This window comes from Parathielavia appendiculata, assembly GCF_033297405.1.
Source record: "Parathielavia appendiculata strain CBS 731.68 unplaced genomic scaffold N657scaffold_3, whole genome shotgun sequence".
In the NCBI taxonomy this organism is placed as follows: Eukaryota; Fungi; Ascomycota; class Sordariomycetes; order Sordariales; family Chaetomiaceae; genus Parathielavia; species Parathielavia appendiculata.
In genome coordinates, this window is record NW_026944222.1 from 922,541 (window position 1) to 938,738 (window position 16,198).

The 16,198-nt window shown below is 55.0% G+C and overlaps 4 protein-coding genes and 1 non-coding gene across 5 annotated transcripts; 2 read left to right on the forward strand and 3 right to left on the reverse strand.

Annotated features, from left to right (window-relative positions):
- Nucleotides 1–588: 588 nt before the first annotated feature.
- On the forward strand, nucleotides 589–1,122 carry N657DRAFT_678814 (uncharacterized protein; the record flags this gene model as incomplete). Its single annotated transcript, XM_062796114.1, has 1 exon — nucleotides 589–1,122. The coding sequence occupies one exon, from the start codon at nucleotides 589–591 to the stop codon at nucleotides 1,120–1,122; it is 534 nt and encodes a 177-aa protein (XP_062649531.1).
- A 504-nt stretch (nucleotides 1,123–1,626) lies between these two features.
- On the reverse strand, nucleotides 1,627–2,704 carry N657DRAFT_642512 (carbohydrate esterase family 3 protein). The gene is made up of 3 exons (XM_062792358.1): nucleotides 2,674–2,704; nucleotides 2,529–2,586; nucleotides 1,627–2,442 (listed from the first exon to the last, which is right to left on the reverse strand). The coding sequence occupies exons 2-3, from the start codon at nucleotides 2,554–2,556 to the stop codon at nucleotides 1,685–1,687; spliced, it is 786 nt and encodes a 261-aa protein (XP_062649532.1). The 5' UTR covers nucleotides 2,557–2,586; nucleotides 2,674–2,704; the 3' UTR covers nucleotides 1,627–1,684.
- A 977-nt stretch (nucleotides 2,705–3,681) lies between these two features.
- Nucleotides 3,682–3,773, reverse strand: N657DRAFT_t58. The gene has a single exon. It is a non-coding gene; the product is annotated as a tRNA-Glu (tRNA).
- Nucleotides 3,774–3,847: 74 nt separating this feature from the next.
- Nucleotides 3,848–9,010, reverse strand: N657DRAFT_642514 (phospholipid-translocating P-type ATPase). The gene is made up of 4 exons (XM_062792359.1): nucleotides 5,070–9,010; nucleotides 4,821–4,919; nucleotides 4,508–4,657; nucleotides 3,848–4,455 (listed from the first exon to the last, which is right to left on the reverse strand). The coding sequence occupies exons 1-4, from the start codon at nucleotides 8,663–8,665 to the stop codon at nucleotides 3,945–3,947; spliced, it is 4,356 nt and encodes a 1,451-aa protein (XP_062649533.1). The 5' UTR covers nucleotides 8,666–9,010; the 3' UTR covers nucleotides 3,848–3,944.
- Nucleotides 9,011–12,418: 3,408 nt separating this feature from the next.
- On the forward strand, nucleotides 12,419–15,847 carry N657DRAFT_642515 (vacuolar protein sorting-associated protein 35). Its single transcript, XM_062792360.1, has 4 exons — nucleotides 12,419–12,794; nucleotides 12,898–15,112; nucleotides 15,173–15,319; nucleotides 15,396–15,847. The coding sequence occupies exons 1-4, from the start codon at nucleotides 12,658–12,660 to the stop codon at nucleotides 15,558–15,560; spliced, it is 2,664 nt and encodes an 887-aa protein (XP_062649534.1). The 5' UTR covers nucleotides 12,419–12,657; the 3' UTR covers nucleotides 15,561–15,847.
- The last annotated feature ends 351 nt before the right edge of the window (nucleotides 15,848–16,198 follow it).

Here is a 16,198-nt window from a genome sequence, read left to right on the forward strand (position 1 = left end):
AACTTACCGGTGTCATGGATTTACAGCGGCAAGGAAGCTCGCTGATTCCAGAACCTCCGATTGAGTGGTGGAGCGTGCGACTCACTCGGGGCCACAATGCCAGGGAGGATTCATCGCAGCGAGGGATCCCCCATTCCGGGGAAACTGGGGACATCCGCAGTTCAGCCATCGTGCAGAATGGCTACTTTCTATTTTTGTTGGCATGTTGCTTCGGAGTTACTTTCGAAGCTGTACAGTACAACACCACCTCTGGATTGGGCAAAATCCGACGGTTCGAAGTCCGGTCCTGCTGACAGTGTCACAGTGCATGTCATGGCATTCCTAGTTGCCTTATAAGGATACCCCAGCAACGTGCTCATCCTGCAGAACGACGGTCGGACGGTGCATCGTCCTGGCCCGGGATCCGCCATCCGAGCAACCTCCAGACGCTGCTTACTTCACTCGGGACCCGTTCCCGATGTCCCAATTCTGATCTTTTTCATCTGGCAAGAAATTCCATCTCCAGATCTCATTTTCGTTCCAGTTCCCATCTTCCCAACCAAAGCGGCACCTTCACGGACAATCAACACTCCGAACACCACCGCCAAGATGGACGATTCGGACCTCACCACAGCCATCAAAGCATACCCTCGCTCATCTCCCCTCCCGCCAACCTCAATTCCCCGGCCTTTCAACACATACCTACCCGAGGAATACACCTCCCCAACCGCCCTCCGCCTCCCCACCACCTGGCGCTGCGGCACTTGTACATCTCTTCGCCCCGTGCTCTCCCTCTTATCAACGACAACAACAACAATAACAACCGACAGTAGTTGCTGCTGCTGTTGTGCCCTCCCCAGCCTCCAGGCCGTCTACGACCAGTTTGGCGCCCTCTACCTCTTCTGGCGGGACGACCCGGCCGTGTCGGACCTGCGCGTGCCGAGCATGCTGGAAGAGGCGCGGTGGCGGGTGTGGAGGGCCGGCGGGGGGGAGTGGGAAGACGTTTTGCTTCGGGCTGAACAAGCTGCGTCGCCCGGGCAGGTGGAGAGGGAAAGGGGGCAGGAAAGGGAGGAGGGGAGCTTGAAGGGTGGGGGGTTGTTAAGGGAGGGTGTCATTGGGAGGAGGTGGAGTTATCTCTCGTGAGTATTTTCTGCCCTGGTCGCTTTCGGGGTTGCCCACGTGTTTGCTTTTCGCTTGTTACAAGTGTGGATTGATTCGCAGCATGCTGACTGGGCTAGGGATAGGCAATCGAGCTCTGAGAGTGATGTGTCGGATAATTCGGTGAGAATTGTGTGACGACCTGTATGATGGAGGCGCCAGGCTCGATGGATACCGGATGAAGCTCTTTTTTATCTTTTTCCTTTGTCCTCTTTCTCTTTCATGGAAGCTGGGAAGGAGGAGATTGGCGCACATGGGTCGGGACGAGCTGCATATTGATACCCGACGCTCCCTACTATATTGTATTGGGTAATTGCTGATGGTTGGGATGGATGGAGGATATGGCTGGATTTGTTTCTTGAATCACGCTTCCGGCCGAGAGCCAGGCAGCGCTACCAGGTCGACAGCTTCAACAGGCTGCGTTGAAAGGGAGCATTTCGGCTATCTAGATATCTACTGGGTTGAACTTACCCCATGGAGTGGGTTCTTGGGGTAAGGACCCATCCGAGTCATACAGGCTTGGGATGACGGTAGGAAATATCAATGGTTATGCAGCCCCATCGTCCGGCACACCCTCCACCGGCTCCGGCGCCTGCAACAAGCCGGCTTGACTGGCCTCGACCAACGCCGCAAACCACAACTCAGCCATGATCCGATACCCATGGTCGGTCGGGTGTATCCCATCCGCGAGATCCTCCAAGACGGGCCCCTTCTCGCCATGCATCTCGGCCAACACAATCCGCCTGCCCTCCTCCCCCCTCAACCGCGCCGCCAGCTTCCTGTACTGCCGATTGATCACCTCGACATTCTGCTCCACCGAGGCCTGCTGATTCACAACCAACGTACTCAGCACCACCACCGCCCGCGGACTGTCCTCCCACACGCCCCTAACCATCTCCTCCATCCGCTCCCCCGCGGAGCTGACGTTCCACCCCTGTAGCGCGTCATTCGTCCCGGCGTTAACGAGCACGACATTCGGCTTCCACTGCGGCACCGAAGCCCGCGCCTTTTTGCGGACCTGCTCGACGCGCAGGCCGGGCCAGCCCTCGACGTCGTTGTCGGCCATGGTGCTGGACTGCCGGGACCCGACCATGTTGACCTTGTTTCCGGTCGCCGCCGAGACGATGTGGGCGCGCAGGGCCGCGCGGTAGCCGCTGCCGTCAGACGACGCCGTGCCGTAGGTTATGGAGGCGCCGAGGGGCATGATTCGGAGGGCCACGCCGTTGCCGAGCGGGGCGCGGGAGGTGAGGAGGGTGGTGGAGGGGTGCGCTGAGACGGGTTGGGCGGTCAATGGGACCGCAAGAGCTGGTTCAAGGCTTGTCAGTTTGTGCTGCTGTGGGACGTTGCCCGAGAGAGGGAAGAAGTGGATGTTCGGGGAGGGATATCCATACCCAGCATCAAAGTGTTGAGCACGACCATGATGAAAACGATGGCGGGTTGTCATGAGAACTTCGAAGAGAATGAGCAGGGGTAATGCAGTGATCAACAACACGATGAGGCCTGGCCGGACCCGTTTATATACGCTATATGACTTACCCTCCCGCATACGACGCTGTGCTGTTGGCCCCATTGGGTGCCACAACAAGGGGCATGTGTCCATCCCCTTGCTGCGATCTGAGCCTCTCTGCAGGCACCGAGCCAATTCCGGAATCTAGGCGATATCAGGAAAAGTCCGACAAACCGACCTGCTTTCTCTAACCTCCTGGCCGTGCTGGTGATGGAATGTTCGGACCCAAGAGATTTACGGGGTACAGGGGCCGAGACATTGAAACATCAGGACCAGGTAGCTACACAAGGTACGTACTTTCATCAGCTGGCTCGGACAATTGTCTCGATGGGCTATGAGGGTTATCAAATGATTATTGTCAGTAAATGAGTCGACCATTTGCACCAGAGGACTTGGCCATAAACGCCGTTGTTGTGTCTAGGGATCCAGACAGGCGCGTATGTCAGTCGATAGGATCATGATCTGTGTTGATCGGGTTGATCTTTAATTAGGTAGTATCCGTAGACTGTCAGTTGCTGGCAATCAAACGGTTTCAAACCATCTTGGGTTTCCGGGGAGGCGACGAACTCAAAAATGATGTATGGCATGCCGCATCCTTCCAGGTTTGCTTCATGGTTGTCTGCGAGTGGCCGCATTGCAAGGCCGGACTGGAAGCCAATGAACACTCAGTTAAAAACCGGTGCCTGAAATATCCCTCGCTCTTCCCCGACAATCCTAGTCCGAGCCGCCGGGAAGTTATCGGTGTCTAACTCTGGACTTTCAAGGTGAAGAAGGAGAATTTGGATTAATCAATCTGGCAGGCTGAGTTAATTGTAAGAATGATCGAGAAGAAGCTCAGTGGAGCTATATATTGACAGCCGAAGTATCCGTTCCAACAAGGTCCATGGATTGCGGCACGGGATTCACCACTGGCAGGCACCTCGATAACTTAAAGAATTGAACCTTCAAGAGGCAAAAGAAGTTGATTAAACAACAAATAGAAGCTGCAAGTAAAAGCCACATTTTCGACAAAATTATGTGAGACGCAAAAGTTGAGACTCGGATACCGGGAGTCGAACCCGGGGCTGTTGAGAGAACAGTCACTGCTTAGCAGTGAGAGTCAACGATGTTACCGCTACACCATACCCGATGGAGTCGAGTGCGGTTTCGACCAGTGTTGCCAACACCGGCGCCGGAATCATTCATTCAATTAGTCAAAGGTTGCCTACTTCCAAATACTCTGTTGGATTGAACCGCCATATTCAGGATATCTCAGACGCCAAATACACGCGAAAACACATACGCCCTTATTCCAAACCTCTCAAACACGACTGATGCCCTCAAATCCATCGCACCCCAGGTCTCCTCCTTCCTCATGTTCAAACCTGCTCATCTTGCGCAAGGTGTCACGAATGGAAGGATCCTGCTCCATAACCTGCCACAACTCCACATCCCATTCCTCCAGACTTCCTTTGGTTCCTTCCGCGGTCCATAGGTTGCCACCAGTGCTAGAAGTCGACCAAAAAGCCTTCTTCCATGTCGACCATTTGAGCCACTTCCGGCCGAACTTCCAGAGACCGGCCACAATCAAGCTCCGCTTGGCCGATGTGTACGCCAATTCAATGCAGGTCAGGAGGCCAAGTGCACCGATCAGCGCTATCCACCAGGCAGGATCGGGCCCAAAGGACGAGAAGAAGCCCCCTTTCACAGCATACGGCCACACGCCTGGCGCATACACGCCGGCCAGAAAAGCCTGCCACACCCACCAGCCGCCGACAGTGATGATGAACGACCCTATGACGATGTCGGTCTTGTAGTGGGTGTCCAGAAGCCTGCCAGACAAGTCAGTCGTCTTGCTCCGGGAATCCTCGCATGCATACTCACAGAAGCTTCAAGTTGATCCAGACGACGTTTACCGAGAAAACCAAATTTCCCAGGGCAAACAACCCACCATCATTGACGGGACTCAGCCCACCGTACAGTGTCCAGCAAAAGTACCAAACCAAAACTCCCTCGGCTGCTGCTCCGAACATCCTGGACACAATGTCAGCTCTGATGCGGTGGAGCTTTGCCTTCCAGTCGCAGCAAGTCATGAATGGCATGCCTCAAGACGTTGCAGCCTTCTACACTTCTTGCAGAGTCGACTGCATGCACAAACGGATGTGAGAACTCGACAGTCAACAAAAGGAGCACTTACCAAGCGAAGTACTTGCGCACGTTCAGCCCGCCGTCTCGCTGTCCAAACACATACAACTCCGGCACAGCCAGCAATGTCTCGGCCGACAGATCTTGCTCCCTGGACACAGATGTCAGCCACGATTCAACTGTCCTCGACACACCACAGCTGGCTTCCGCAAGAACACGACACCGAGCAAGAACCACAGTTAATCTCCCTCATGCGACTCCACTCAAAGGCAGAAAGAAAGGACCAGAATGATGAACCTACCAAACGCCCGGCACAATAACACACAAACTTGTAAACAACGTGTTAAACACGGTCAGACTCCAGCTCTCATACAGGCTCGTGCCGGTATACCCGACACAGCCCTGGTACAGCGTAGTCGGCAGATAGAACAACATCTCCTTCCAAAACGTCGCCAGCACGAACCGCGCCGTGCGCGCATAGTTCCACCTCCCATGCACCAGCAGCAGGCGCGCGAGGAACCGGAACTGTGCCACGGCGTAATCGGCCACGCGCGCCGCCTGCAGGCCCTCGCGGCCCGAGATGCCCACGCCCACGTCCGCGGCCGCGAGCATGGCCAGGTCGTTTGCGCCGTCCCCTATGGCGAGCGTCAGTTGGCCGCGAGGAGAGGGTGTTAGGCGGGAGCGGCGGAGGAGGGAGTGGTGGTAGTGGGAATGGGTGCTGGAGGCGTTGCCAACCGCGCGGACGAGGAGGGCTTTTTGCGCGGGCGAGGCGCGGCAACAAATTACCGAGTCGATGGTGAGGACGAGGCGATAGAAGGATGATTTTGCGGTTGCGGCTTCGGGGTGTTCCAAGGCGGCCAGGGTGTGGCCGTCGATGACGATTACCGTTTGGCCCGGGACGTGGGAAGTGTTGGTTTCGGCCTGGAGTTGGAGGTCCTCCATGATGGTGAGGATCTGTCCTTGGAGATCGCCTTTGGCAATGTCGAGCACGAATATGTCGGATCCGGGTCTGCAGATGCGTGCCAAGTGGGCTATGTTGATAGCTGTTTCCCGCTTGTCGCCCGTGAGCATCCATATCTTGATGTTTGCTCGCCGCAGTCGGTCTATGGTTTCGGCAACGCCCGGCTGCAGTTGATCTTCGATGCCCGATGCGCCGATCAGATCGAGGGACTGTTCAAGCATGTCTCCCACGGCTTCGATACGGTCCTGGCGATCCACCAAACTGGTCTCTGCATCGTGGTACAGCTTCTTCCAGGCCCTGTACTCTTGCTCGGTGAGGAATCTGTGTGCGAAGAGAAGGGTCCGCAGGCCTTCAGTGGCAAAATCATCGATCTGCCGAAAACACCGACTGAAGATGGTGGCATCATCAAACAGCGCGGGGTCTTCTAGGAAGGCATACTTGCTCGGTACGGTTACAGGGGTTGCCCGATCAGTAGACACTGGGCGGGAAACATCAAGGGAAACGGTACGGGCGTTGAGAACAGGCCGAGGCTGCATATGAGAGAGAGGGACAAGCCGGCCAACCTCAAACGAGTTGCTCCTGTTCAGACCTGATCGCTTGCTACTGCCGATGGCAGCCACTGAGCCCTGCCGCGCGAGGGCGAGGCTCCGCCGGATGGTGAGGCTCGGCCTCCCGCCAAAGCTGTTGCGGGGCTCGCGAGCCTCGCTCTTGCGAACAAGTTGGTGCTCAAACTCGAGACTCTCTCGCAGTTCCTTGGTTGTTTGGGTGGCCAGGCCAGCCATCCTCAGGCGCGGCAGGATTACGGAGTCAGCGCCTTTGGCAAGGAGCCAGATCCTCCCGTCTGGGCAGCGAACGATGATAGACATGCGCTTGCGTTTGCTACTGAACTCAATTACGTCCAGGATCTGGTAGGTGCGATTTGAATGCCCGTCGCCGACGGAAATGCGGAGAGTGACGGCTTGCTTGTTTCTCTGGACGACAAGGAAGCCGAGGTCGTGGGCGGCCCGTACCAGGGCAAGCTCATCAGGCGAAGCGGCTTGAAAGTCAATGCTTCCGTCTTTGACCTCTGGCAGACATGTATGGCAGAGTGCCATGGCAAGAATGTATTGAGTAGCGCGTCGAGAGAAGGCCGAATTTGGTCGGAGTTGGATGTATTTCAGCAGGTCCACGGTGGTGAGATCTGGTTGCACATGCTCAGGTCGGCCAGTTGATCGCCATTGGGACGACGATCGACGCCCGGGTTTGCAATCGGTTGAGGTGGTTGGTGACAGAACTCTTGAAGGGCCAGGGTCGATGGGAGAAGCAGCACCATGCTCGGCGTCGACATCCAACGCTGCTAGCCCACCTCCTTTCGACAACTCAGCATGTTTGTTGCCATCATGTGCAAGGTCCATATCGTGTAGCCAAGCCGTGCCGGCCACGCTCATCTTCCGGAACCGCATGACGTTCTCTGTCAGAGTTCCGGTCTTGTCTGAGAACAAGTAGCCAACCTGGCCCAGGTTCTCAAGAATGGTGTTGGTGTTGCACCTCGCCGCGGTGTCCGACACCTCGTCGTACATTTCGATGTCGGAATTCAGCAGAAGCATCTGGCAGATCTTGACAATCTCCAAGCTCACGTACAGAGCCAGCGGTATGACGTTGTTGAACTGAATCGCATATCCCATGATGATGTGGGAGTAAGGAACCGGTACGTCCGCCAAGTACCAGGCAACTCGCTCATAACTATGTTGCCAGATGGCGTAGCCTCCTGAACAGCCGGCAACGAGGGCGATAAGATAGATGACGAGAGCAATAACGATCAAGTTCGCCATGCGCTCGAGTGCTGGCTTCTTGGCACTGGGATGGCGGTTGGCGTTTCTCCGAATCTTGGTCTCCTCCCCAGTGTTGATCACCATTCCAATGACCGTCGTCGTGTTGCGAACGGTACAGCCCCGGTAAACAACTTCGTTCAATGTCAGGGGCAGCGTCTCGCCGTTCACAGTGACGCGGCCGTCAAAACGGTATAAATCCGGGTTGGGGTCCTCGACCACAAACTCGGCGCCACAACTGCAGATGCCTTCGATTGTGTCACATCCTCTCAAGGCTGTTGACACCTGCTTGCTCTTGAGGTTCGTTTCGCCATCGAGGGCCATGGTTTCAATGTAGGCCAAGCCCTCTTCACCATCGGCATGCAGGAGTACGATGTCGGCTGGGACATCTTCGTCTCTGGCCAGTCTGATGACGTCTCCCACTTCGAGATCCTTCCATTCGACCGTGTGCCATCGCAAGCCGAACTGGTTAGCCAGTCCCGTCTCGCACCCTTTGCTAACAGCGAGTGATTTCATGGAGGGGGCGTTGATGCACGCTCTCCAGCCTCTGCTTATCCGGCTGCCGGTGGCGCTCCTCAGCACAGTCGCCAGCTTGGCGTTTTCAACCTTGTCGAGGCGATGTCTCCTCCAGTCATCGTAGCCCTCCTTGGCAATCGTGAGCAGGACGAAGAACAGGAGCGGGAGGATGGTGGTGTAGTTGCCCGTCGTGCTGATGCCGGGGATCGTCTGGGGGATGCCAACACATAGGAAATAAAAGTTGGCCAGGCGAGTGAATTGGAAGATGAGCTGCTTCGGGAAGAAGTCGTAGACGGTGTAGCGAGAGGTCCGGATCGAGTTGGAGATGTAAGGCAAACCCCGCCTTTCGTCGATTAGAGGCCCATCACGAAGCGGGTTCAAGGGTAAGTGCCGCCCGTCCTTAGATGGCGGCAGCGAGTTGCGCCAGAAGATGAGCCCGTCAACGATGTTCTGGTACCATTGCTTCGCAGAGGCTCTGAAAGACAGCCTTCTCTGAGTCGTGCCGGTCCTAACAGGGAGTGGAACAGTGGCCGGAGCTTTGTCAACTGGGACCTGATCCAATACGCCCATGCTGCTGTTCGCGCTATTTCCACCATTTTCACAGCCGTTCATCGTGTCGTGGCGGGCACAACATTGTTCAAGCTGCCAACAGCATATTCAGGCCTCTCTCGAGCGAGTGTTTGTGGCTGGTGAATGAGGAAGCTTGACGTCAGAAACCTGATTTTGGAACACGGGAATACAAAGGAAGGAAAGAAACGTCGTTTCCAGCCAGGTTGGGTGTGAGTGGAGCTCAGGGTCGTCCAGAGTGCCGATGCGCGACCCCAAAAGATGCGAGACATGAAGAAACGAGTACAAGAGAGGGACAACCATTGAGACATGTTGAAGAGTTTGAAGCCCAAGCCCAGGCATGCGTATGAAAAGCACGAGGCAAAGGGATTCAAGGAGGCGCTGGCCAAGCATTTCTGCAGTTGGATTGCTGTCGTTCCAGGTCTTGTGGCCGCAGAGAACGTGTGGAGACAAACCGTGGGCCGGCTTCTTCATCTCATTGGACAGCGGGTCAGTTGCGGAACGGCATCCGACAGCCAATATCAGCCTCAATCAGGTCCGCTCCTTCCCCCTTGGAGCTGTATGAAACCGTACATCGCGAGGTATTGAACCTTCAGGTTCCATTCACTAAACACTTCGCCTCTGTCAGCCGGAGCACTTGAATCTAGTCCGTACTTTCTGTCACTTATTTTGTAATTAAACTCGATGGAACCAGGCCCTACCCACCGTACAACTAGCCGACCATTGGCTTAAAATGGACAGGGCACTAGAAAAGCACGAGGGCCTCATAAAGGCCGAGAGCTCCCTACTGACCCAGGCTCTGACTGGGGCTATAGGCCTCAAGGACTTCCTCTTCTTGGCTAGGGTCTCTCGAATACCTACCCCTTACTGCGAATGCGGCCGGGTGTCACGAACCAACCATATGTACAGGCACAGTGAGGCACAAGACAGAACTGCAGGAACTGCACGAGGCCCACACGGTAGCCGTGGGGGCCGGGCGATCAAGGGTAGACTTGGGTAGCTGGCTACCCAAGGCGATCAAGGATAGCTAATGGTAGACTGCGATAATAGGCGATCATGAACGCTCTACCAAGTATATAGTCACTCGTTCTGGAGGACTCTGGGAGTTCTCCAGTAAGCAACTCAAGTGCAAGATTGTCGGTACATTTGGACATTATGTGACGAATCTCAAAGCCCCAACTTCTGAAAGGGACTCCTGAAGGTTATACTTGACAACGGGGTGAGGTTCGGTGAAGCCAACGGGTTCATAACAAGCAATGTCCAAGGGTACTGACAATCTTGCACTTGAGTTGCTTACTGGAGAACTCCCAGAGTCCTCCAGAACGAGTGACTATATACTAGATGCATTTGGTTGCTCTCTCATGCTCTCTGGAGCCACCTAGAGCCAATGCTCTATGGTGCTCTCGAGAGCCTCTTAGAGCGTCCTCTGATTGGCCTTGCACTGGTGCTCTCTCATGCTCCTGAGAGCTCTCTGGAGCACCTCTAGGACTCGTTCCGATTGGTCCTAAGTGATTGGCTCGGAACGTCCTACGTTCCCCACTGGCTTCTGTAAGTAAGCCGCCGTTGTTGACTCTCGTTGGTTCATTTGTGACACATTACTTGTTGTGAACCCTTTGGCTTCACCGAACCTCACCCCGTTGTCAAATTAAACCTGCAGGAGTCCCTTTCAGAAGTTGGGGTTTCGAGATTTGTCACACCGGGGCAGGGAAACAGTGAAACACTTAGCTTTGTGGTGCCGCGAACCACCGAAGCTAAGGACCTGGCTAGCTATAGAGATACGCTCGTAGAGAGATCTATATAGCGCTCTCAATAGGTGGAGAAGCAAAGAGAGAAGGCTTACAAGAAAGGTGATCAGTGTAACGGTCCCAGGAGTATATTGCAACTAGCTGGTGACGACTCTACGAGTTTGCCTCGAATGGAGAAAGAAGAAGAAAAGAGAGAACTAGATGACAGGAAGAGAGGGCAGCTCTTATATGCTCCGGAACACACAGACACTGCCTGCTTCAGGATGACGTTATCATGATACCACGGCCGAGGGTTGCCGAGGCCATCATGGGCTCAGCCCATCACAATCAGGTAACTACTCTGTTCTGAGAGGGTCTGTCATAGCGGGACAGGCGGATAATCTAATGACAATTGTATTCGGGCTAAGCTATAGTCTAGGCTCTATTCCGACAGGTACAGGCAGGCTTGATTGTCAAGACGTAGCTCAAGGAGCTACGGCAGAACTCGCGGCAGCGAGGTGCAGGATCTTCAACCGCGGGGCCCCCACACGCTCGGCCCCACCCGTGGGTCCTGGCAGGCACGGCGCAATCGCCGTGACAGCAAGAGACTATATAAGCTACTCCTCCACTGACTCACTGAAGAGAGTAAGTCTAGGGTACGCTTTTCGTTATAGCGAGGAAGCTTTTAAGGCGAGGCACTGGGATACTGCAAATGCCGACTCTATTCTGCTAATCGAAAGCTATGGAAAGGAAGACTACGGCAAGGCAAGTGGGCGCACAGATCACCCACCAATGACCCACCGAAGAGAGGATGCGTCTAGGGTGCGCTTTCCGTCACAAATAGCCTCCTCTTCGATTGTCATTAAATTCGAACGGCTGTAATAACTATCGAATAATAGGTGCGACATGAGGTAGCAAACTGAATGAAGTCATGCTAAAAACTGGCACTGTAGTTCTTTTTCAAGGGGAAGGTGAATGGGAAAGGGTATGCACCCAAGTGTCAATCTTCAGTTCCGAACCATGACAGGCTCTCCTTGATAAATCGGGCTTGTCTTAGCTCCTTGGAGAACTACTGAATCGTATCTTGCTATTACAGACCACGTCGTAGGCTTGTTTCAGCTCCTCGTAGAGCTGCTAAATCGCGGTTGGCTGCTCCTTCGGGTGTCTAGACATCGGCCTGGACGACGACGGCTTTGGCGCTCATGGCTTCAATGTTGGAAGCAACCTTGGCTGCGCGATCGGCCGAATTGGAGGAGGTGTGATTGAAAGCGACGTGGGCACCACAGCGGGCTAGGGCCATGGCGATGGCGGCGCCGATGCCATTCTCGTGGCCGGAGCCAGTGACGATGGCAGTCTCCCCCGAGAGTGAGAAAATGGTTGGCGCCTACTGCTAAAGTAGGTGTTCAAGTTTACTGTTCGTGTTGGTGAAAATGAAGACGAAGAGGATGGAGATGAAAATGGAACTGAGGATTCGTGCAGACAGACTCATGTGGTCGAGGAGGACCTTGATTGTGATACGGATACCATCTGCTAGCCTCAACCTCATCCACCGGCGCACCGTTGACTTGGAGATGGCGGATCTACCTGTCACATGGTCTTCAGGCCTGGGCAGGATTCTCCGGAATAGGTAGCGGCAAAAAGCTCGCATGATCTGCGAGGACTTGTGTCGTCCCAACTGAATCAAGAACCGAGAATTTGGTTCGTCCCGCCTCTAGCTCGCACTCCCATTTCGGATGCTGCTCGCTCAGCACTCAATGTTCAAGTAATCCGAGGGATGTTCTTCGATAGCCCGGCTCATACCTAACCGCGGAAGCAAGTCATTCTATAATTGGAGAGACGACGTTTCAACAGTTTAACTTCTTTCGTTGAAGTGGTAAATCTTTTTTTCTTTCTGTTTTTTTTTTCCAAGATTTCGGTATGTGGGAAATGACAAGCGCAAACTGAGTTGACAATGTAAGGTCGAAGATCAAATTTGCAGGATGGCGTTGGAGCCTTGGAGAACACGCAGACGCCTCTTTAGACCCTTACCCTTGGCCAGTTTCGAAAAAACCGCCTTACATAACCATCGCCCCAACCCAACTCATGTCGAAGCAACAGCCTGGCTGAACGGATCCCTGCTCTCGCGGAAGCTGCTACTGCACTACGGAGCTGTGCCACTGCTGCGTCGTCATTCCCGCTTAAGCTCAACTACACCCGTAATCACCACGGCCAATAAGACGCTGCGCATGACAGAATTCCTGTGAATCTCGACACTCGCATTGTCCGAATTACCAGTGATAGCCCAACCAAGGCAGTAGCAGCAGCACAAACACCATGTCATCGACCCCCGCGCCGCCTGACGACCAGGCCCGCCTCCTCGAGGATGCGCTCATTGCCGTGCGCCAGCAGACCGCCTTGATGCGCAAATGCCTGGACACGCCCGGGAAACTGATGGACGCTCTGAAATGCTGGTGTGTTTAATCCCCGTCTCCCATTCTGCCGTCGTGATGTCGGGCGCCATCCAGCGCGGCAGGGGGCTGTCGAGGTGGGTTCACCAAGTTGACCTGGCTTTAGCTCCACGCTTGTCTCTGAGCTCCGGACGAGCAGTCTCGGCCCGAAACAGTACTACGAGCTATATATGGCTGTCTTCGACGCACTCCGCTACCTCTCGGTTCATTTGCGCGAGAACCACCCCGTCAATCACCTGGCCGACCTATACGAGCTTGTACAGTATGCGGGCAACATTATCCCCCGCCTGTATCTCATGATCACCGTCGGCACCGCTTACATGTCCATCGAGGGCGCGCCGGTCAAGGAACTGATGAAGGACATGATGGACATGAGCCGTGGCGTCCAACATCCAGTTCGTGGCCTCTTCTTGCGATATTATCTATCTGGCCAGGCGAGAGACTACCTCCCGACCGGAGACTCCGACGGGCCAGAAGGCAACCTTCAAGACTCGATCAATTTTATCCTCACAAATTTCGTTGAGATGAACAAGCTGTGGGTCCGACTGCAGCACCAGGGGCACTCAAGGGAACGCGACCAGAGAACACAAGAGAGGAAAGAACTTCAGTTGCTGGTGGGGAGCAACATTGTGCGCCTGAGCCAGCTGGTGGACCTGCAGACATACAAGGATGGCATTCTCGGGCCATTGTTGGAGCAGGTCGTGCAATGCCGCGATGTACTCGCCCAGGAGTACCTGCTCGAGGTCATCACCCAGGTTTTTCCAGACGAATTCCATCTCCACACTCTGGACCAGTTCTTGGGCGCTGTTTCAAGGCTAAATCCCCACGTTAACGTCAAGGCCATTGTCATCGGCCTCATGGACCGCCTGTCCGACTATGCCGAGCGCGAGTCCCAGAACGAATCGGAGGAGGACAGGGGCAAAATGGAAGAGGAGGCCCTGGCGAAACTACTTGAGAGGGTTAATCTGCGTGCGGCAAGCGCTACCCGAGACTCTACTGCTCCTCCAGACGAGTCCAACGCGTCCGGGAACGGGCACGGTCCCGATAACGACGCCAATCCAGCCACGGAAACTGCTAACAAGGAGGACGACCCGGCATCATTAATAGTAGGAACCGAGGCGGCGGCAGCCAACGGAGACGAATCGCAACCAGCGAGGAAGCGCAGGGGAATTCCGGAGGATGTGCCACTGTACGAGATCTTCTTTGGGCAGGTTCAAAATTTGGTGCTGGCCCAGCATCTTCCGATCCAAGACACCATTGCCTTGTGTGTCTCGCTCTCAAATCTTGCTCTCAACATCTACCCGGAGAGGCTGGACTACGTGGATCAGATTCTCGACTACGCCCACAGCAAGGTCAGGGAACACGCCAACAGCGCAGATTTGCACTCGCAACCGGCTCAACAGAACCTTCTGGCGCTGCTGCAGAGCCCCCTTCGGCGCTATGTGTCGATATTCACGGCTTTGTCGCTCCCGACTTACGTCACTCTGTTCCAGTCACAAACATACCCCACACGGCGAGCCGTCGCGGGGGAGGTTGCCAGGACGTTGCTCAAAAACCAGACGCTTATCTCCACGCCGGCGCACCTGGAGAATGTCCTCGAGGTGCTCAAAGTGCTCATCAAAGAAGGGTCGCAGCCGCCAGCAGGCTATCCCGGTGTCGTCCAACCCCGAGCTCGTGTCTTGGAGACCGACGAGACGATGGAGGAGCAGGGTTGGCTGGCTCGCCTCGTGCACTTAATCCACTCAGACAACAACGATACCCAATTTCGCCTGTTACAAATGACGAGGAAGGCGTATGCTGAAGGCAACGAGCGCATCCGCACCACAACACCACCACTTATTACCGCTGGCCTCAAACTCGCCCGGCGCTTCAAGGCCCGCGAGCACTACGACGATAACTGGTCATCGCAGTCGTCCGCCCTCCTAAAATTCCTTCACTCTGCCATTTCCACCCTGTACACGCGCGTCAACGGCTCCGGTGCTGCGGAGCTCTCTCTCCGCCTGTTCTGCTCGTGCGGGCAGGTCGCCGACGCGACGGGCTTCGAGGAGGTCGCGTACGAGTTCTTCGCCCAGGCGTTCACGGTCTACGAAGAGGCTGTCAGCGATTCCAAGGCGCAGTTCCAAGCCGTCTGCGTCATCGCCAGCGCCCTGCACCGGACGCGGAACTTTAGCAAGGAGAACTATGATACCCTCATCACCAAGTGCGCCCAGCACGCGAGTAAGCTGCTCCGCAAACCGGACCAGTGCAGGGCCGTGTACCTGGCCAGTCACTTGTGGTGGGCGACGCCTATCGTGTCGAACGGGGAGACGGAGGAGACGGAGGTGAGTAATACCCTCCCCAACATCCCCCGAGAGAACGTATTGTTGACTTTCTCATCAAAGCTCTACCGCGATGGCAAGCGCGTGCTCGAATGCCTCCAGCGGGCCCTGCGCGTGGCAGACTCGTGCATGGAGACGGCCACGTCCATCGAGCTCTTTGTCGAGATCCTCGACAGATATGTTTATTACTTTGACCAAAAGAACGAATCGGTGAGTTACCTCCCTTGCGACCTCGGTCTGTGATGTTGCTTGTTTTCGATATGCTGAACTCATCTGGGGAAAACAGGTCACGACCAAATACCTCAACGGCCTCATCGAGCTCATCCACTCCAACCTGGCCGGCAACCAGCAGGACTCTGCGTCGGTCGAGGGCAGTAGGAAGCACTTTATGCAGACGCTTGACATGATTCGGAGCAAGGAATACGAGGGTGTTGTGCTGACGCCGAAGTGAGCCAGGGGAGTGCGGGTGAGGGGCGAGAGCCTGGAACTGAGCGCTACACTCGAGGGTGATCATGATGATATCCGACACGGAGGGCTCATTACAATCAGTGATTGAGGATTAGCCGGGACCAGAGGGGAGCAGCCCCGTGATTACCCAACGACCAGAGCATTATGCAAACATGGAGTTTCCTACATATACATTTATTGTATATATGTACATAACTATACCTTTCCCTACGCCCAGCGCTCTGCTAGGGCGTGGTGCGTGCAGCCTTCAATGTGGATTCCTTGCATCTTAAGCCAAGACGAGCGGTATGGACGGGGCTCTAGCCCAAAATTTATGGGGATGACAAAGATCCCCGAGCCCGGAGACGGTGATATTCGCTGTGGTAAATAATACATCGAGCGTTGACAAGCCTGCCAATAGTCTACTCTGCTGACAGCCCCAAAGGCTGTTACGCCCTGCAGGATCCAAAAAAAGAGAAATTATAGTGAGCAACGACAAGATGAATCCAAATTGAAGCGATGACCCAGAGCGCCGGTGCAATGCAAGAGAGAAAGAAGCATGACGGGAAAGTCCTTCGCTGTTCACAACGCACCTCAGAGGTGAAACATTTCTCCCGGTCAATGTTTCAAGTATGGGATCAA

What these genes read in the sequence shown, in the direction of transcription:
- N657DRAFT_642514 (XM_062792359.1), bottom strand. Translation starts at nt 8,665, where the DNA reads ATGAACGGCTGTGAAAATGGTGGAAATAGCGCGAACAGCAGCATGGGC. An exon ending in GTTATTGTGCCGGGCGTTTG is followed by an intron (nt 4,920 to 5,069) that starts GTAGGTTCATCA and finishes ATCTGTGTCCAG; the next exon opens with GGAGCAAGATCTGTCGGCCG. An exon ending in GTGCGCAAGTACTTCGCTTG is followed by an intron (nt 4,658 to 4,820) that starts GTAAGTGCTCCT and finishes CATTGTGTCCAG; the next exon opens with GATGTTCGGAGCAGCAGCCG.
- N657DRAFT_642512 (XM_062792358.1), bottom strand. Translation starts at nt 2,556, where the DNA reads ATGGTCGTGCTCAACACTTTGATGCTGG. An exon ending in GCTCAACACTTTGATGCTGG is followed by an intron (nt 2,443 to 2,528) that starts GTATGGATATCC and finishes GCCTTGAACCAG; the next exon opens with CTCTTGCGGTCCCATTGACC.
- N657DRAFT_642515 (XM_062792360.1), top strand. Translation starts at nt 12,658, where the DNA reads ATGTCATCGACCCCCGCGCCGCCTGACGACCAGGCCCGCCTCCTCGAG. An exon ending in ATGGACGCTCTGAAATGCTG is followed by an intron (nt 12,795 to 12,897) that starts GTGTGTTTAATC and finishes ACCTGGCTTTAG; the next exon opens with CTCCACGCTTGTCTCTGAGC. An exon ending in TTGACCAAAAGAACGAATCG is followed by an intron (nt 15,320 to 15,395) that starts GTGAGTTACCTC and finishes TGGGGAAAACAG; the next exon opens with GTCACGACCAAATACCTCAA.